The 21,482-nt window shown below is 41.3% G+C and overlaps 3 protein-coding genes across 3 annotated transcripts; 2 read left to right on the forward strand and 1 right to left on the reverse strand.

Moving 5' to 3' along the window:
* Positions 1-4,687: 4,687 nt before the first annotated feature.
* On the forward strand, positions 4,688-14,079 carry LOC308082788 (cyclin-L2-like). The gene is made up of 10 exons (XM_080424801.1): positions 4,688-4,901; positions 7,490-7,564; positions 8,641-8,747; positions 9,512-9,632; positions 9,846-9,910; positions 10,140-10,239; positions 10,919-11,156; positions 12,372-12,462; positions 12,589-12,651; positions 13,762-14,079. Exons 1-10 carry the CDS (start codon positions 4,692-4,694, stop codon positions 13,913-13,915), a joined length of 1,224 nt encoding a protein of 407 aa, XP_080280927.1. The 5' UTR covers positions 4,688-4,691; the 3' UTR covers positions 13,916-14,079.
* A 363-nt stretch (positions 14,080-14,442) lies between these two features.
* On the forward strand, positions 14,443-19,181 carry LOC308082792 (olfactory receptor class A-like protein 4). The gene is made up of 4 exons (XM_080424807.1): positions 14,443-15,982; positions 16,707-16,970; positions 17,847-18,092; positions 18,372-19,181. The coding sequence occupies exons 1-4, from the start codon at positions 15,698-15,700 to the stop codon at positions 18,582-18,584; spliced, it is 1,008 nt and encodes a 335-aa protein (XP_080280933.1). The 5' UTR covers positions 14,443-15,697; the 3' UTR covers positions 18,585-19,181.
* Positions 19,182-19,236: 55 nt separating this feature from the next.
* On the reverse strand, positions 19,237-20,477 carry ora4 (olfactory receptor class A related 4; the record flags this gene model as incomplete). The annotated part of the gene is made up of 2 exons (XM_080423423.1): positions 19,237-20,286; positions 20,391-20,477. 2 exons carry the CDS (start codon positions 20,475-20,477, stop codon positions 19,249-19,251), a joined length of 1,125 nt encoding a protein of 374 aa, XP_080279549.1. The 3' UTR covers positions 19,237-19,248.
* Between the last annotated feature and the right edge of the window lie 1,005 nt (positions 20,478-21,482).

Consider the following 21,482-nt stretch of genomic DNA (forward strand, 5'->3'; position numbering starts at 1 on the left):
TAATGAAAACATGGCTAGTTATTGGGGCAACCCAATAGTCAAATGGTTGGGGCTAATACCACGTGGGTTCTAATGCCTGACAGTGAGTCCTCGGTTCGATTCCTGGCTGGCTTTGTGTTTCCTGTCTCTACACTGAATACCTATCAAATAAAGGTTCAGAAAAAGTTTTAAAAAGGAACTTAAAAAAAGCATGCCCATTATTATTAAAACATTTATTATCCATTTAATTCAACTTCAATTGATCATTTCTAACAAGGTTAAGCTAAAACGAAAAATGATTTGTAAAATTACCATAGTGTTCCAAAGTATGATGCTATGAAGATTCAAAATTATAATGTTATTAAGTTTTGCTTGTTTAAGGGGCCATCTAGTGGATATCGGTTGTAATTACAGAAAAGCAGCTATGCACAAATACCAAGTTGCATCAAACCACTTTGTAAGGCAAGGCAAGTACACAAAGGTAATTCAAAGTGCTTTGCATAAGGCATTTATTTTCAAGATATACATTATGTCCATATATTCACCATATGTTGGAGAGGGCTTGATCAAAGGTGAAAAGGTCAAAGAGCAATTTGAAGAAGTTGAAATGTATAATAAAATACAGTGGAGAACAAACTTTTTTTGCTGAGTTTAAAACAAATTAAAGCCTGGATTATTTTATTTTTTCAAACTGAATGCTGCCCTAATATGTTTTTGTTTTAACTCCAGCAAAGGTTAGTAGACCGGTCCCAGTCTACCTGAAAGTCTAAGGGGGTTCATATGGTAAAATCAAGTCAGATTTGGCCCTAAACCACTGAGTGACAGTATGACCCATGTAAGAGTGCAGAGATCTGAGAATTAATGCAATGTATTCTGAATGAGCTGTAGCTGTCAGACAGCTTTTAAAAATATAAGAACATTATTAATGTTAATAAATTAAATACATCCACCTGAAGTTTCTCTAGTCTATACAGTGGATTTCAAAGTGTTGGTGTGTGTGTGTGTGTGTGTGTGTGTGTGTGTGTGTGTGTGTGTGTGTGTGTGTGTGTGTGTGTGTGTGTGTGTGTGTGTGTGTGTGTGTGTGTGTGTGTGTGTGTGTGTGTGTGTGTGTGTGTGTGTGAGTGAGTGAGTGAGTGAGTGAGTGAGTGAGTGAGTGAGTGAGTGAGTGAGTGAGTGAGTGTGTGTGCGCGCGTGTGTGTGCGTGCGTGTGCTTGTGTGCGTGCATGGGGAGTCTTATTTCTCATGTACAGTTTAGACAGTTAACCAAAACAGATTTCCATATCAGAGTCATTAGGACAAATTTCTTCGAATAGACGTCCATTGCCTAATGAAAGTAAATTAGATTTGAATTTCAACCCCCCTGCTTTAGTAGAGGCAGTAGGTCTACTACGAGGCACAAGTACAGGCCACAAGCTCCTACAAATAAGCGGTCTTGCATTTGACGACAGTATAAACTGGACAAAGTGGTAGACTGGGCTGGGATTGGGAAGTGGGGGGATTCTAAATATCTGTAGAAAAGTCAAAATATGTTATTTTTAGTGATACGAAGAAAATGAAAATGTTACAGTATGGCAAGCACTTAGAAAGGGTTAAAGCATTTAGATTTCTTGGGATGTACTTTGATGAAAGAGTGACATGGAGAAATCATGCAGAAAGAATAATTAGAAAGTGTGAGAAAGTAATAGAGGTGATGTGCTACATTTCTGGGAGAACTTGGAGAGCAATGATCTGCTCAGTCTTGGAATATGGGTGCTTGGTATATGGAAGTGCAGGTAAAAAACATTCTTATAAAACTGGACAAAGGTCAAGGGCGCTACAGTTGTGCAGGCATTCTGCACAACTCCAATTCCAGCCTTGCTGGTTGAGAAGGGGGAGAGATCCAAAAAAGTTTCAAAAGAAGAAAACTAAATGTATGGGTATATGAGCAAGGTCATACAGACAAACAGCTGTTGGAGAAGAACTGGAAGTGGGGAGGAAGAAAAGAATCAATTGATTGTGCTCCAGCTTGGATCAATAGAACTAAAATAGTAAGTTTCTATTTATTGGTATCACACTGAAAACTTATTTTTCAAGGTTACACTGAGGGCCGCGGTCCACAGGTTGGGGATCGCTGCTGTAGGTTTCTGATTATCCGAGAGGATGAGGAAGGAGGATAGCAAAGTCACGGAGGACTTTTCACAGATGGCTCCATGGACCCAAAGAGTAAAAGGGTGGGTTTTGCTATAATATTCCTGACCTCCAGATCACTCAGGGCAGACGGCTGTCAGATGAGGTGTCAGTCTTTATCGCAGAGGTAGTGGCCTTGATATGGGCAGTACAATAAGTAGAAAAGGTGAGGGCACAGCGGGTGGACGTCTGCTTTGATTCAGGTGCTGCATTGATGGCTCTGCAGGGGAGAAGGTCACAGGCCAGGTCTGATCTCATCTCTGAACACTTGACACTATACCTGGCTGGAAGTAGAGTAGAGTGTTTTTTTTTAAGGGTATCAGCTCATGTGGGTATGAAAGGCAATGAGGCTGTCGATGTGGCAGCCTCAGAGTCTTTATTCGGGAGAGGAGGTGGATGTGGATATCAGTGGTGGAAAAAGTATTCACATTTCTTACTTAAGTAAAAGTATCAATACTGCAATGTAAAAATACTCGGTTACAAGTAAAAGTCCAGAATTAAAAATGTACTTGAGTAAAATTACAAAAGTATTGGTATCAAAATGTACTTAAAATACCAAAAGTAGAAAGTACTCCTTATGCAGTTTTCAAATGCATAAAATGTTTTAAAATCTTTTGAAAATAGCAGATCTACAAGCATTGCGACGCATTGTGAGCTTGTAGATCGGCTATTTTCAAATGGCCAAAATGTATATAGGGCTGAAGTTTTGTAATAATAATCAAAACCAAAAAAGTAACTAATAACTAAAGTTTTCAAATAATTGTAGTGGAGTAAAAGTGTAATATTTGCCTCTGATATGTAGTGGAGTAGAAGTGAAAGTACTGAAAATTGGAAATACTCCCGTAAAGTAAAAAATACATCAATATTGTACTTAAGTACAGTACTTGAGTAAATGTACTTAGTTACTTCACACCACTGGTGGATATAGCCTTGGAGAGCATTGTATGATAAAGGAGGAGATAGCTATTATGGAAATGAAAGGAAGGTTTTATTATACAAAATATTTATACATAATAATGTTAGGGTAACATCAGGAGAGAACAGGAGATTATGACATGGTTAGCCACTTCAAACCTTGCGTCCATATTTTGGGTATTAAAGGTAAATGTGAAGTGTCCAAAAATGTGAATAGTAAAAAATAGCAGATCTACAAACTCACAACACATCGCTTCACAGTGCATTGTGAGCTTGTAGATCAGCTATTCTCACTTGTCATAGTACAAGAAGTAGGGCTTACATGGTTAAGCCATTGCATGAGGATGGACCGTGATGGACCTGCATTTCTATGAGAATTCTGTTCAGGTCTGTCTGTGGAGCATCAAAGTGCATTAGTGAAAGCTGCAGTGATGGACGGTAACAAAGTAGATTTACTTGAGTAATGTACTTTGTAATTTTTGGAGTATCTGTTCTTTACTTTTGTATTTTTGGATACTTTAATATGACTTTCACTCCACCACATTTCTAGGAATTAACTACTTAAACCCTATTTAAAATACATATACCTATTTATAATAATATTTGGACAATTCGGCGGGGGTGTATACATTTTGATACAGCAATGCATTGATATTAAAAAGAAAATGTACTTTGAAATTTGTACTTTTGAATACTGAAGTAGTTTTAAAAGCAAGTACTTCAACTCAAGTACAAATTTGACTGAGTACCTTATTTCTTTTAAAACACAACTAAAGACCTTTCTGTTTGCTGCTGCCTTTGATTGAGTTTGTTTCTTTTTTTTCTCTTTTCATTTCTTGCACATTGAATTGCCTTGTTGTTGAAATGTGATATACAAATAAAATGGCCTTACCACTTGTAGTTGACTAATATTCGACCAGGAGTATTCTGACTCCAGTACTGGGGTTGAGTTGAGTACTTGTTGTTCACCACTGAAAGCTGTGATGTGGATTTTCTCCTCTCTTTAGTTTAGTGGGCAATAGTAGTACCCAAGACCAACAGTGGGAGGCAGCAATATGTCATAATAGTCTGTCTGCCGGAAACTCAGAAGAAGAAGAGAAGCAGTGTTGCCATGTCCGCTTATTATAAGCGAGTTTGGGCTTGTTTTTCCTGCGCTTGTAAATATTGGTAGTTGCGGGTTAAGGTTTTTTGGGTTTGTTTTAAAGGGTAGCTGCTCATTTTGGGTTCGTTTCCTTATGTTGTTTAAACCAGTGGTTCTAAAATATTGTATTTATATCTTTAAATATTTTAATATGTAACTAATTATTATCCAAGGACCCTAATCTGAAAATATTTTTGTGACAGGGACCCCCATGCAAGATTTGTGATGTTAAAATGTTTCAAAAATATACATTTTTCTTTTTTTTTTCCCTCCAAGATTTCTTTTTGAAAATGGCAGAGCTACAAGTTTGTAGAACGGCTATTTTCAAATAGCCGATGTGCTCATGTAGCCTCGTACTAGTCGCTTCTTTTGGGCTTGTTTTCACAGACCCTAGTTGCTTATTTCTCGTACACAAATCTGGCAACGCCGAAGAAGAAGACGTACGAAGTACGAAGCGTTTTGTGTTTACGACAGTGTAGTAAAAATCATCATGGCGCCCGGAGACGCAGAGGGGATTCTGATAGGAAACAAGGTATATTCCGAGGTTTACCTGACTCTAGGTGGCTGCCAGCTACCTCCGGACCGGCTGCAGAAGAGCCCCTCTGCGGAGCACGGCCTGGTGGCCGACAAGGAGGAGCAGCTGAGGCTGAGGGGCTGCGAGATGATCCAGGCGGCGGGCATCCTGCTGAGGCTCCCACAGGTCGGTTAGCACGTGAAGCTAACGATGCTAGCATCATAACTTTTCAAATCAGTGGTTTTCAACCCTTTTCATATAAAGTCCAAGTCAAAATCCATCATTTATTAGGCATTTGAGCCATGGGACCCACCGTTTTGATGAGATTTTTAGACTCTCAGACCCAAAACTTTGAATATTTTGTTAAGATTTTGTTCCCCAATTCCATGCTGTATTGTGTGGCCATAGTAGCCCTCTAGAATGGCTGTGATCTTACATACGTTTCATGTATTTCCAAATACACAGCCATAAGATCGGTCCTCCTATCCCCGCCCGGTTAGCAGACTGATCTGGGCGGCCTATATATGTGTCGCGCTGCGTGTGTACTCACCCAATATAATTGATTCCTAAGATTTGGGAGTCAGATATTGTCCTCTAGTTCAGTGGTTCTTAACCTGTGGGTCGGGATCCCTAGGGGGTCGGGATCCCCAGGGGGTTCCCCACATTATTTTTTAGGGGGGTCCCCCAGATGATAGTGAAGTGACAATATTAGGACTATCCGACTATTTAAGACCTTTTTGATACCTAAAATAAAGGAAAACCACAGAAAAAGACCATTACTGCAACAAAAGTAATCAACAAACTATAGCCTACTATAAAACATTGGCCACATTGTCAAATATTATAAGAAAGAGGCAAAAATCTAGTTGCGAGGCGTTGTGTGAGCTTGTAGATCTGCTATTTTCACAATATTTATCTGTGGAACGGAGTCAAAGAAAATGGGGGGTCCCCACCCCAGTTCAGTATGATTATTTTGGGGGGTTGCGGCCTGAAAAGGTTGAGAACCACTGCTCTAGTTTCCTATCCATTTGAAAGTTCTGGCAGAAAACGTGTGGTTAGTAAAATTTTGCCACTTTTCCACGAGATTCACACAGACGACATTCTCTGAACGTGACGGGGGGCTGGACCTGAAATGAATGACTGCTGGACTAAACATATCAAAACTTCCTTTGGGAAGCACAAATGTATGGGGCAGCAGGGGCACACAATTGACAGGTGCGTTGCGATTGGTGTGGGGTAATAAATCACACCACCTGCCCATTGTGTGCCCCATATATTTGTGCTTCGCAAAGGAAGTTTTGATATGTTCAGTCCTGCAGTCATTTCTGCCCCCTCGCCCGGAGAGACTGTCGTCCGTGTGAATCTCGTGGAAAAGTGGAGATATTTTTATTAAACACACGTTTTCTGGCAGAACTTTCAAATGGATATGAAACTAGAGGACAATATCTGACTTCAAGTCTTAGGAATTAATTATTGGGTGAGTACACACGCAGCGCGGAGAAGATTTATGCCGCCCAGATCAGTCTGCTAACCGGGTGGGGATAGGACCGATCTATGGCTGTGTATTTGGAATACATGAAATGTATGTAAGATCACAGCCATTCTAGAGCTAGTACCATAGGAGAGATAATAACAGGCAAACGTTGATCAAAATAACAATTCTTCTGCATTCTCTAATTGTGTATATTAAGTAATGCAGATGTTTAACAATAATTTAACTCTTGAGAGCGTGGGTCCATTTGGTTTCATTTCACACTCTCAAGAGTTAAAGATCTATAAGGGTCCATTTGGTTACCAACTCTCCATCATTTAGCTGGTTTCTTTACAAAAATAAACACCTAAAGTTATCAAGCAAGCAATTATTATAAGTGAGTAGAATCACTAACGTAGCTATCAGTATCTTATCCAGAGCGACTGAGTGGCATGAACCCTATAGTCTATATTGATTGATTGAATACTTAATTAACAGTTGCAAATAGTACAGTGGTACGATATTACAATCAATGATTGTTAAAAGGATAACACAAAAAGCCATAGGGGCTTGTTTCCATTGTGGTCCTGTGTATTCGATTCATTGAGAAAATATATATATATATAAATAAACAACAGGGTAAATGGTCAAAGTAAAGTGCAATGAGAACAATGCAGCGCTTCAACAAATCTATAGTGTACCAAATAAACATCAAAAATATATTATATGATAGCATTATTTTACAGAAAATAACTTCGTTATGGTGAATATGGAATTCTACCTTTTAATGTTTCAGAGTAGCTACTGGTATTAGAAAAACATACGGACCTGTAGTGTAGCTAGCTTGTGGTGAGGTTACAAAGACATTTTTATCATCAATGTTTGCGGGGAAAAGGGAAAGTTAATATGTAGGCCGGGCTATGTAAGAGAATAGATGTGCTGCTTTCATTCAAGAATGCCCAATAATAGGCCTGGGCCGCAGCGTGGCGGTCCAGACACCCTAGGCTGCAATGCCAGCCTGACAGCGTTTCGCGGGTTTGAGTCCCGATCCCGACGACCTTTGCTGCGTGTCACTCCCCATCTCTCTCTCATTTCCTGTCAGTCTACTATCTCTATCAATAAAGGCAGAAAAAGACCCCAAAAATATCTTTAAAAATAAAAAAAATGCTCAATAATGGAGCTGTGAGAGGCAGCTCCAATATTGAGGGAATATCTTACGTTCACTTCAAAGAATTGGCTCTTTTTCTGTGACAATCTTCAATTGACGTCAACACTGTTATTTTGCTTGTTTGTGTTCCTCCAGGTAGCCATGGCCACTGGACAGATTCTCTTCCACAGGTTCTACTATTGCAAGTCATTTGTTCGACACTGTGCGGAGGTAGGCCAAATTATTATTTCTTCCCACACACAACTCGTATAAATGAAAATTTATTTATACGAAAATTGGCCCATGAAACTGTTAATTATTTATTATGTGCATGTTATAATTAGTATCTTGGGAAAAAAAACAGACCTTCAAGGTCTGAGGAAGAGCCTCCCATGCTCGAAACGTTACCAATAAATTAACCCACGATGGGAGCAGCATTCTGGTGTGTGGATTTTTGGGCGGTGAAACCGCCCCTATATGTGAGGTTTGGATATTTGCACCCCCCAATCCTGCGCTGTGATTGGCCACCAGTGTACCCCCCTAACCCTGCACCGTGATTGGCCAATCACAGTCTATTCAGGACTGTGATTGGCTAGTGAAACATGACACATGTGCATAGCCCTATAAATAGGACTATGCACTTTTTTTAAAGTTAGGAACTTCCATCACTGTGATGACCACTGTGACCACACCACCCACTTCACACTGGGTGTGATTTTTTTTTTCATGTTTAATATTTCATTGGTTCTCTAAGTGGGGACGGGGACCCCCAGGGGTCCTTGAGGGAGTTCCAGGCTGGTCCACAGCTAAATGATGGATAGTGAACCAAATGGACCCATACGGGTCTGTAACTCTGAAAGTGTACAAATGGACCCAAATGGACCCGTTAGGGTCCATTTGGGTCCATTTGTACACTCTCAGAGTTAAATTAACATTTTACAATAGAAATTGGGGCCCCAGAGATACAAATGTCATTAAATGGGGGGTCCGTAGCCTAATGCATGTCAAACTGGGGGGTCATTGAAATTAGAATGGTTGAGAATCACTGCTAGAGCCGTAAAAATCTTCTCCTCCCTGATATGCCAGGGGTCCCTGGCATATCTTTTCAAATGGGGGTCCGCGGGCGGGCAGTGTCAATTTGGGGGTCCTTGACATGACATGAAAAAAATTGAGAACACTGGAATATTTGATCCAGCACCCAGCCCAGCAGGACAGGATGTGCGTGACTTTTGCCACTGTGTGACACCTTTTTTCATAATTAGTATCTTCCCAGGAGTTATCCCTTCATGTACACTTTTCATTTCCAGATGGTTGCCATGGCATGTGTCCACCTGGCCTCAAAGATAGAGGAGGAGCCACGCAGGGTGCGGGATGTCTTAAATGTCTTTCACCATCTTAAGTATCACAAAAAAAAGTAAGACGTCCACCTTTTTGACATCTTTGTAACAAACCAACTTGAAATGCTATTTCTGCTTGCCTCCTAACCAGGGTGTCTTTAAAACTTCCTCAAATGTTGTCTGTTTGAAAGAACTGCCTCCCACTGTGCTCCCCTGCAGTATAGAGCACCGAAGTCTGACGTAATTTACGCATCCTACCTGGGTCGCGTTTTTTTTCCCCCATTCTGAATTCCCATAGACGTGTTTAATATCGCGTCAAATAAGAACTGTGTTCCAAAAATAAACAATTTGACCCTTATGGATATGAAGCATCAACTGACGGTGAGAAAACGCTAATGTTACTTCTGCTGAATTAGTAAAATATTCGCCAGAAACGGACTGTATCAAATATGAGTGGCTGACTATCATAAACGATACAGAGCCACCTCCCTGACAATATCGCAGAGACAGTTAGTTTATTTTTGGACCACAATTCTTATGAGATGATTCTAAGATGACCCAATGTTATTCTCCTTAGATGTATTACTTCCGCGACCCAGGGGATGAACGAGTGACGTCAGGACTTCTGTACTCTATTGGGCTTAAAATGGAAACATTTTCCCTTATTCCCCAGTAAATCAGCTACATTCCTGTTTATGTCATGCTTTCCCGTACAATGGTGTCATTCACCAAAAATAACAGACTTTCAAGTGAAAAACGCGATATGTCGCCTATAAATGAGTCTTTAGTCCACTGTTTCTGTCACCAGCCTTACCTTGGTCTTTTGTTGTTTGGCTGATAGAGGCATTTGTCCCTTGTCCCTGGATGCTGCCTACATCAACATGAAAGCAAAGGTCATCAAAGCAGAGAGAAGACTTCTAAAGGAGCTGGGCTTCTGTGTGCATGTCAAACATCCCCACAAGGCAAGCTTTAGCAGCAGCAGCAACATCTAGTAACCCGTCTTCTGTCTCTTGGCAACACATCACACGATTTGACCTTTTAAGATGTATTCACTTGTGTCATAAAAGTAATTGTATTTTGACATAATAAGAGCTTCCATGCTGGCAATATTGATTTGAATTGTGAGATTTCTTTACTTAACTGGTTCCTTTCTGGTCTCTTTCCTTTTGTCACAGATAATAGTCATGTACCTTCAGGTGCTGGAGTGTGAAAAGAACACGAAGCTGGTGCAGATGGCTTGGTAGGCACTTGAATATCTATTATAGCATGTGTGTTTGTTACAGTTGTCTGTTTCTCATGAAATTCATCTGAAAACCTTTTTTAATCTTGTGTAGTCGCATTGCAATAACCGTGATATAAATGTACTGCGAGACTTATGTTCAAGGTGTGACCATGGTGATTATACAGTAGTTATTTACACATTACTCATGTTTTCTCATCTGTTGCCTTTTTGTTTTTTTATCGATTAGGAACTACATGAATGATAGCTTGAGAACAGATGTGTTTTTGAGGTTCAGCGGCGAGACGGTGGCCTGTGCTTGTATCTACCTGTCAGCCAGATTACTAGAGGTTTGTGGTTACCAATCCATCATCCACAAAATATTGTTATCTCCACATGTTTAAAGGACGACTTCACCCATTTTCAACCTATCTTCATATAATTGGTACTCACTAATGTTCATGATAAAATGGTAAAAACAAATCTACTCGGTCTGTGTCTCATAGTAGGGCTGTGGACACTTCAGGAAACCGCCTACCAGTGACATCATTGTTAGGCAGATTTCTTTTTTCAAACAATATTTCTAAAAAATGTATTTAGATTTGTATTAACGCGAGAACAATGGCTTCCATTATAGCATGCTAACTTTCCAGGAATAGAAAGCCTGCAGTTTCTATTAGCTTGGATTCCGCATCGATGATGTCACTGGTAGGCAGGTTTCTGATCTGTCCTCTGAGACACAGACCAAGTAGACAAAAATTGTACCATATTATGATGAGCATTAGTGAGGACCAATCATTTAAAGATGGGTTGAAAATGGGTGAAGTCGTCCTTTAACTCAGCTGAACATCAGTGACCCAAAATGCCTGCTTAACTACTACAATGATATACTGTACTTGCTTGCACCAATGATACTTTGTGTTTGAAGTCGATCGCCCGGGGTGGAACACAGTGACTGTTTGTTCCACACAAACACTGATGTTATATGATGGTCATTACATAAGCTCACACATTAATATATTCCTACAGATTCCCCTCCCAGATCAGCCACCCTGGTTCCAGCTATTTGGGGCATTAGAAGAGGACCTGAAGGAGATCTGTGTGAGGATTCTGAGGCTCTATTCCCTCCCGCATGTCTCCTTCTCTAGTTTACTGCGTCACGTGGACCAGTGTCGTCAGGCTCTGGATGAGGCCAAAGTCAAGATAGGACCCATTGGAACCCCAACTTTAGAGCCCCCTTCCTGTTTCTCCCCATCGTCTAAAGCAGGTGATGTGTTGTTGTTAAACGTCTTTGTTCTTTGCCTTTTCAGTGGAAGGCGGCACAGTTCATGTTAGAGAAGCAGTGACTGATAATAAAATGTATATCTATGTATATATGCTGTAGAGTAAAGCCCTGCACAGGCCCAAAACTCTAACCCAAGCCCGGCCCTCGTCAGTGGTGTTCAAGACTGGCTCAGCAAGGGTCTGCAATTTATTAGCCCGAGCCCGACTCGAGACCTGACATCAAGTCAATTTAATCTCTCTGATGTGCGCTCACTCGCGCTGTCTGATAACACGCAAACAGAACACGCATGACATATGCTACTAAGAGAGGTAAACTATTATAATTTTATTGAACATAACTACAAGCGCCACTGACAAAAATACTCACACATTTATAGGCACAAATAATAAAGCCAAATTGCATGATCCAGCAGCAAATAAGTAGGCTATGTTTTATGGTGTATCTTCATATCAATTGAACTGTGTAGGCATCGGCTACTTCAATTATAGTGAGCCTAAAGTGGATAAAGCTCATTCATGTTTATTTTGTGTCACGAGCGCTGTGTGTCGCATCCACATTTCTTCAGGCTTCAGAGATGTTCAGAGGCTAACTAACGCAACATGGACTCACTGAACTCCTTTCCTTTCATTGTCAATTTAAGGAGCATAATGAGAAAAGTTCAATTCACTGTTGAATGCCGTTACTCGGTGGTTGACAAGAGTTATTAACGTAACTCGGGATCAATGAGTCTGAGCCCTGCTCATGCCCAACCTACAGTATCGATAAAAATAATTATCGAGGCTAGGCCCTCCGGGGCTTGTCGTGCTTGCAGAACTCTACTCTATAGGGCTTGTAATTAACACCCATCAACCTGCCAAATGCTGTTTGTCGGGTGACGCTGTAAAGTTATGTAATGAATCAGGCTCTAAATATCACTATCTGTGAAGTGGGCTGAAGCCACAACAGGACACAGTTCTCCCAGCCCTATAATTTTCAGGAACTCAGTGTTCTGCCTGTGAAATGCAACCATTGACTTGCTCTGACACTTGCTCTAGTACCCACATTGGCTGCATGGCTGATAATCCAAAAATGTAATGTTAAGCTTTTAAGTATACTGTGTGTGCTTGCGTATCTGTTTGCGCCCTTTCTGCCACTTTATCCCTGGAACTGCATATTGATAAAACATGGATTTAAGCCTTTTTCTCTTTTTCATTTCAGTGTCACCTTCTGTAACACATCCTGTTCAGGAGTGTCCTCTGTCTCAAGTTGCTCTCAGGAATGTCTGCCGAAAACTCACTAATGGAGACGGGTATGTTTTTATTGTTTGATGAAAATAGATTTCAGCCATCAACCTTCACATGCTTTGCACACACGTTGTGGGGGTGGTGATGATGATGCTTGTTGCTTTTAATTTGACTCCACACCACCCTTTCAGAAAGACCAGGAAGAGTCGTAGTGCTGAGAGGAGGGAAAGTCCCCTCACCCCTCCTAAACGCAGGTAATGGAGATCAGCCACATGCGTAAAACATTCCTAAAACACTCGAAACATTCGTAAAACACTTACACTCACTTTTTTTGTGGTTCGGCTATTTATAATTTTTTTTAATTAAACTGGCTGTTTTAAATTGATGCCCAATAACACCACGTCATAGCCAGACTGAGTACATTTTCCCTCCCCTTTTCTCCAACCACCAGGGAGAGAATATTTTCTCCTCACCTGCCATGTTTTCTCACTCTCACAATTAAAACCAGGAAATACTCTACCATGATTTTCTTTTTAGTTGTTAGTCTGTGTACTAACATTGTTCTTGTGAAGCAGGTTGTTTATGCGTCATTGTTGATTCCCCAAGGTCATTGCTTTGATCTGACTCTTGAAAACAAAATCTGCATGGAAGTGATATCTTATGATATTCTTTATTGTATAAATAAACAAAATTCTCCATGGCGAGTCATTTGGCGTTTCAAAACGATTCTATTACGCTGTGATCAAAGCGCAATATGAACCACTTTACAAACGGAGACAAATAAGCACTGCAGTCATGACAAGAGAGCTTGTGTTGTTTGAAAGAAGAAGGCAGTGCTACATCCTTACCATGGTACCAAGTACCAGTCTGTAAAGGGGTCGGGGAGGGCTAAGATTTACATCTATGATCAGGGGCGGACTGGCCTTTTTTTTAAAATATATATTTTCGCTCCCGTTTAAGGATTATTGCGGTCATTTCCGGGTCGCGCGGCCCAGTTATTAGTTACGTTAATGTTTGGGCTGGGATGCTTTCCAGCGGGGGCCTCAGTGCGGCTGCAGAGTTCATGTGCAGGGCTGGGCTGAAACAGTAAAACGGCCCGGGGGGTTGTGGGCCGGTTCGGACCAAAATGCCAGGGCTGAATTTTGGTCCCAGTCCGGCCCTGTCTATGATTGACAGCAAACTCCCTCAACAGTTCCCCCAGTGGCGATAACAGTACATTTTTCATTGCTGCCAAGAATAGCTTTTGAATAGAGAAAATCTGAAAATACATTATGAGTGTTTTTACTTTTAGCTTAAAACTTTTAAAACACATTTTGAAATAATTAATTACTCAAATCTACTCCTGTACTCCCCTTTTCTATCAGGCGCAGTCGCAGTGTCTCTTCTCCTTCCCGTTCGAAAAAACACAGAGAAAGAGAGAGAGACAGAGAAAGGAACCGAGCTAGAGAGAGGGAGCGTAAGGAACGCGACAGGGATCGGGGAAGAGAAAGGAGAGATGAGTACTCGCGCAGAAGATGATTTATCATCAAGAGGAATTATCATGGACCAAGCAAAGGCTTTTTCAAAATGAGTTACTTTTGTAAATTTTTTATGTTTTTTATTTTGGAAAACTGCCCCAAGATCACAAATGCAACTAAATGCAAATTTGTTTTTGTATTAAAATGGCTTTAGATTATATCCTACTTGTGTTTTTGTTTTTCTGGGTTAATATTTGATTTTAAAAGTGTGGTCTCGTGTATAGCAGTGTTTCCCTACCATAGATTCACGGCCCATTTTGGTTTGCAGACCCATTTTATAGGTTGTGAGGAAATGAAATTTCTTTTAACATATAGTATAAAAATATATACTTTTCAAAAGATTTTCAGAAATAAAATAATTCTGATATTTAAAAAAAATAGTGATAAAAGCAGATCTACAATGTGAGCTTATAGATTGGCTAGTTCACTATTTTCTAAATTAGTGCCTCTTGTCTCTACTGTAGAAAACACAGTTCCACGCCTAGCCGCATACTCATTTTCTTTCAACAAAATGAAAAGTAAGAAGCAATTACTTAAAGGTACTGCCTGCTTAGATGCTTTGCTTACAACCTCAACGTGTATGCCTAGACTGTAAAATCCTGAGTTTTACAGCAATTTAACACAAATGGAACCAAAGGGCATAGTTACAAAGGGGGAAATTAATACAGAGGATTTTCTTTACTATATTAGCTGATGGCGCAGCAGGGAAGGGTTAGTGTAAGAATTGGGTGATCTTTGACTAGATTTGACTGATTTGTATACATGCATAGCATTCTGTTTACATTCTGTATTTACTGTAAACCTCTCTACCCAACACAAAAACATGTAGGTACATGCACTCACAGGCAAACAGGATTCCACTTCCCTGGGGATGTCAGCACGCATGGCACTAATGAATCCAGCTGCAAAGGAAGCATGTTTCAATAAGGCAAACTGATTAATCTCTTGTGTTTTATTACCATGCAGCTTGAGTTCCCTAAGTGATGTAGTAAAGTCCTGCCAATGGAAGTCTACTTAATAGTAACGGCAATACCACAATGTAGAAATACTTTGCTACAAGTAAAAAGTCCTGCATTCAGAATTTTAGTGAGTGGAAGTACACATGTTTTGGCATTAAAATATACTTGCAATAACAAACGTAAAAGCTCTAATGTAATGGTCCATTTCACAATCACATTATTGGATTCTATTTAGTTGTGTTATTAGTGTTTATCACTTTAATCTTGCAGCTGTTAAAGATGGGGCCAATTTGAATTACGTATGTATGTGCTTTTGGGTAGCTTAACCTACAGTATAATACAGAAAAGTACAATATTCGCCTCCGAGTTGTAGTGGAGTACTATAAAGTATTTTTAGAAAAATTACTTAAGTAAATGTACTTGGTTACTTTACACCACTGAGTGATGCTTTGTAATGCGTATGTGCTCTCCCTTCCTGTGTGTGTTCAGTATTATCTCTTAACAGGACTTGTGTTACCAAAACAATGCTGGGAAAGCTGCTTGGCTGTCAGTTCAGGTCAGGTGCCGACAACGTCTTCATGCTCAGTCTTCTGAGACCCAGGAGAAGGAGCATCCAAGCCATATAAAGACTTGAAAATACAGGCTTGGATTTGCACGTGCCTAATAAAGGACCATTGACCTTTTGGAATAACAAAATGAAATCAAGTTGGAGGATGATGCCGGAGTCATCTGAGGAACAACAAAATGAAGATGGAGAGTAATATGATGTCAATGTTTTAGGTTTTTCATTGTTTTAGCAAAAAAGGTGAACTGTTCTTGCTCAAATGGATGGATCTATGGAGGAACATGGAGACGCAGCGGCGGCAGAGCTTGTGGGGATGGGACTTCGTGTCTCCGTGTCCCCTGCACAAACGTCTTTCTACATCATCCTGGTACTGCTGGGCATTCTTGGAAATGCCACTGTGGTTGGGGTGATTGGCGAGAATGTGCTCAAGGACCCCGGTGGGGGGCGTAACTCAGACATCATTCTAATCAACATGGCCCTGTCCAACCTGCTCGTGTCAGTGCTGAGGAACGCTCTCCTGGTCATCTCAGATTTGGGACTGGAGGTAAGCTACTGGTTGTTGGCTAAAACTAAGGGCAGCTGTGTGTTATGAAGCACAAACAAAATGGAGTTAGGTTAGGGGGGACCGAATAGATGATAATGAGGAGTGATTTGCAGTCTTGTATTATTTGTGCCAGTGAATCATAGATGATGGGCTTCTACACCAGTGGTTTTCAAACGTTTTGTTTGGGCACACCAAAGGGCACAAAGATTTCAAGGCACACCTGTATTCATATCCATGCAAAATAGCCTCTATAACACTCTGTAAACATTTTTTCTTCTCTTTTTTTACTTTACTAATGCCAAATCAACATTGACAACTATATTACTCAAGAAATATTTGTTCAAATAATTCAAGAACTGATTTGAATGCAAAATTACATCAAAGCAGCAACAACAGCCATTTAAACCAGACGGGTCACAAATGCCTCTAGCCTATTGGGAAATGAGTGCGCATACACAACCACACATTGCAGCTATTTAAAAAATAGCAGATCTACAAGCTCACAACATTGCATTGCGACACATTGTGAGCTTGTAGATTTTGTCGATTTTTAATAGGGCTTAAGTGGTTAAACCGCCAGTGTATTGTACTCTTCTTTTTTTTCTCCAGAATGCTGTAAGTAAGTGGTAGTGTGAGAGAGCTCTTCATGGAAGTTAGTGATGGCAAGTGTGAAAAGAATGTGTGAATACAGACTGATGCTGTCACCCACCTCTCTCCTCTTTAGCTGTACACATCCAAGGAGTGGTGTCAAGTCCTCATGGGGGTGTGGGTGTGGCTTCGCTCAGTCAATGTGTGGTCGACACTTTTCCTCAGTGCATTCCACTTCCAGACCTTAAGACGTGTGGCTCCGAACGCAGGCAGCCTTCATGGGCCCCGAAGTCCCCCCAAATCTCTGCTCTTGGGCCTGGCCCTCATCTGGCTCATCAACTACCTCTACTCCATCCCTGCTCACATCTACTCTACGAGTGGAGACAAGAACAGCACAGAGGTGAGAGTCTGCTTTAACATAAGTACAGTAATTGGAGGATTGTCTGTTCAAATTCTTGTGACAAGAAAGATGGTGTTTGGATCTTCAATCCCCTACACGAGGGGTCTTCAACGTTTTCAGGCCAAGGACCCCCTAGCTGAGAGAGAGATGAAGCAGGGACCCCCTCTATATTGTATAAAATTGTATTTCAGATGAAACTTTTTTGTTTACTTGGTCTGCTCTTTTTTGCCAGACCCAGGGGGTCGGGCCTACATGAGGCTTTGTCGGTCCCCCTCTCCAAACGTTTTCGTCCATACATGGGCATAAAAGAGGGGGGCCTACATGAGGCTTTGTCGGTCCCCCTCTCCAAACGTTTTCGTCCATACATGGGCATAAAAGAGGTCTGTCTTCTGTCCTCTTTTTGATTGGCCAAGCTTAGCGTGACGTAGTGCTCTGATCTTTCAACCACTACGGGTCTGGCAGTACCAGGTCTCCTGGTTCCCTCTACACCAATACCTCTTTGCCAAAAATAGACGATCTACGAGGCTTGTGAGCTTGTAGATCTGCTATTTTTGGCTAAAGTTCTCCTCAGAAAAGGGATGCTAGGGTTCAAGTGGTTAAGGTAAAAAATAAATCATATCATATAAAGATTTGGCGGACCCCCTGTAGTAACACCTGTTGAAGACCCCTGCCCTACACAGTAGAGGGTCATTTCTAATTAATGTAAATCACTTTCAGATATTCATATTATTTGTAGATATATTTCACCTCTTCCATTTGTTTACCTCTAATGAAGTGGTTTTGCATGACACCTGAACACCCCTGCACCATATTACACTCTTTCCATATCCTCTCCTTCCCACTTCACTCTCTCCTCCTCCTCCTTTTCTCCTATAGACACTGATGTTGGTGAGCAGCACCACGCGCCCCCTGTTGGGCTGTGTGTGGAACTTCCCCTCCAGCTACAGTGGCCTGGCTTATGCCACCACCTCCATGGTGATTCACGAAACGATGCCCATCGTCCTGATGGCCATTACCAACCTGGGCTCCCTTTATACACTCTATGCCCATGGCAGGATGCGAAGTTCAGTACCAGATGCACCTGTCATGAAACGGGTGCCGGCCGAGAGACGAGCAGCCAAGGTGAGGGGAAGGACATTGACTTGGGCTAGGACAGGTTGTTCAAATGAACTTTACACTGAAATTATGTAAAATTGTAAATTATAAACTAAATAAATGTAGATAGATTCATAGACAGATCAAGTTATACATTTGTATTGTTATTATACTAAAAGATGAAATACAAAATGCAAAATAATTGTAACAGTTATTTATTGGGGACAAAGTAAACTAAACTTATTCATCAGAAAATATCATATATATATATATATATTTTTTTTTTCTCTCTTTTTATGACTCCAGGTTATTCTTGCCCTCATCATGCTTTTCATCATATCCTGGGGAACCAGCATTATCTCTGTCAACTATTTCAACTACAACCGTGGTTCTTCAGCTGAATTCCTTCTTGTTATTGCTCGCTTTGCCAACATTATCTTTATAGCCTTGTCACCCATTGTTCTAGCAGTTGGTCACCGGCGGTTGCGTACTGTCTTCAGGTCTTTAATAAATCACTGACAGATCTCAGGTGACATCATTGCCATGCTGTCTTTGAATTCTTATCATGTCATATATCAGCCTGTATGTTCTTTTAGACTTAGGAGTCTCAGTTCATACAATACAGCTAGTGTAATTACATAGGTCAGTGAACAGAACAGAAAATAAATGCTGCATTGCTCATGGACAACAATAAAGAAATTCTGAGCATCCTAAATGCTTCTTACATTTTTCCCCACTGCTGGGAAACAGTAGGAAAGTTGATTGGGGCGACGCGATAGCAGAGTGGTTAGGGTGCATACCACATGAATTCTCTCTGTGTTTTCTGTCTCTTTCCATTGTATACCTATCAAATGAAGGCTCAGGAAAAGCCCCAAAAACTACAACAACAAAAAAGTTGGTTAAAGCAGAGGCACATGTCGATTTGAGTCAAGCATCTGAACATCCAGAGGTGCAGATTTACATTACTTTACTTTGAAATGCTTCTGTATTAAAATATCTAAAAAATAAGAATCTGTAATTTATTGTTTGAGCTACTGTATTTACATTGCAACAATGACATTATATTGAATATAAAACTGAATCTGGATTCACATAGTGTCACCCCAGTATGTTTTGTTTGTGTGAATGAACTGCTAATCATATGACTCAAGGACACAGAAATTACATTCACATTTTGTTGTTCTTAGTTTTTTGCTTTTGCCTTTACACTCTCCTCCACTTTTATGACTTGTCTCTCATTTTGAACGGAGAAAATATTTTCTTTTGTCTTCTTGTCTTCATTCTCTGGAGATTTACTCTCACACTCAGTGACGTCAGTGTCCTCTTTGCCACACTTGAAGACTTTGGACCACCCCAGCAGCATTTTCGTGATTCTTCTCCTCAGCTTGCCGTGTCCCAGGGCCACCACTGTGGGGCTAAATCCTACAAACACTGATGCGGCGAAATGGGCCACAGTGAGCAGCCCCTCGGAATGGTGTCCCCCATCGTGGTTGTAGTAAGTAACTGCAGCAACCTGCAGTACCCAGCAGACCACAAAGAGTGACACCAGAGACATGATCACATGACCTGCCTTACGCTCACTGGCCACATGTCTTTCCAGTTCCCCCTGGGTCTGTCCAGACGCTCCCCCGGCGGTGACGGCTCGTATGTGCTTGGCCAGGGCATGCAGGGTTGCCAGGTTGGTGCAGACCATTAGCACCAACGGTGCCACCTCGTTAAATGCCAATGAGGTGGAGGCGAAGGCTGCGCCCTGTTCGGCTGTGGGAAACTCCCACACACACCCGAGAAGAGGCCTGGTGGTGCAGCTGATCACCATGAGCTCGACGGTGGCATTGCCATGAATGTGAGTGGTGTACACCAGAGCTGGCAAAGAGAACACCAGATTGGCCCCCCACACCAGCCCTAGGACTACCCATACCCGTCGCCTCTCCCGCTGCTGAGCAAGAGGCCCAAAGGCTACGTGCTGGCGCTTCAGGGTGGCACAGTGGAAGGCACTCAGGGCCAGAGTCACCCAGCAGCCCACAGCTCGCCACCACACCCACAGCAACATGAAGAGGCGACACCAGCCGTCGGACAAGGACACATCCAAGCCCAGGTCCGATATAAAGATGGGCACTGTGCGGAAAAGCGATGTCAACAAGTTGGCCAACGACAGATGCACCAGAATAGTGTCAGAGGGAGGGAGTCGCCGAGACGGACTGTCGTTGGCTGACTGAAGCACCTGAGGTTAAAGAGAACACAGAGGACAGAAAATGGATAAACATTTTGAAAGAATATTCCTGGGATCCTTCTATTTTGATTTGCAACTGTTCAGTGCTCTCTCACCACATGGATGACCACGAAGTTTCCCACGATGCCAGTGAAGACCAGAAGTCCAAACAAAAAAGCATCAATAGTGAGAACCTCCGACATCACATCATCCTCAACATGGCAATGCCATTTATTTTTTGTCCGTGGCGGTCATATACTCACCGTTACTCACACTGCCTGGGCTTCATTTGAGCCACTCCTATAATGTTGTTCACAGCTGTGTTTTATAGACATGTATATGTGCACGCAAGCAGATCCAGCCCAAAGAAAGAGCTGGTACCTTCCCCATTGCTGACCCTGCTCAAGGTCAATTTACTTTGATATCTTGTTGCTTGGTAACTCTACCAGCACAAGCTGATTTGGGCAGTTTTTCCACATCAGTAAGAAACTGCAAACACAGGACCCCTGTCAATTGAAATGCTAAAGGTCACATTGGATGTCTGGCTGTTATTTATGAGTGTGGATTTACTTTGTTCATTTTGTGCCCTATATTTATAGGTTTCCCATTGTCCTATTCAAATGGGGGAAATGCCTGGTGAACAATGACTACAAGCACCATTTGTAATATATAAGTGACTCTTATATGTATTATACATTTCAGCCTTTATTATTACTGTTATTGTTATTACTAATTATTATTATTATTTTACGTTATACTTTTATTTCACTATTTATCTTACTCGTCAAATGGGGTGTCCATAGCAAATGCCAGACACTCAGAAAAGCAGATCAGGGATGATGGATCAGGGAGGATGCTTATCCGATATTCTCCAAAGGTCTTGTTAAGACAGTCTGATGCAGCATTTTCTCTTATTAGTCAGCCCAGCATACTCTCCCTAGGTACAGATTGTTTACTGGTTTGCAGAGTTTCTCTTTTGGTGAAAGCCAAGGGCATAAGTATTGATCAGAATTGCCCTTGCCTTGAACTGCTGAGTATCACTGAACTTAGTGTATCACAACAATGTATCAAATGTGACAAATGTCAGTGTTATCTAAATTTGAAGAGACTAAACTTGCTCCTAATTACAGTCCTTATTCTTAATCTCAAACCTGTTGTATAGTGGTATTTATTTATTTGTTATTCTTGTATGATCCCCTTGTCCTAAC

Source organism: Gymnoscopelus braueri, assembly GCF_963280865.1.
Source record: "Gymnoscopelus braueri genome assembly, chromosome: 3".
Classification (NCBI taxonomy): domain Eukaryota; kingdom Metazoa; phylum Chordata; class Actinopteri; order Myctophiformes; family Myctophidae; genus Gymnoscopelus; species Gymnoscopelus braueri.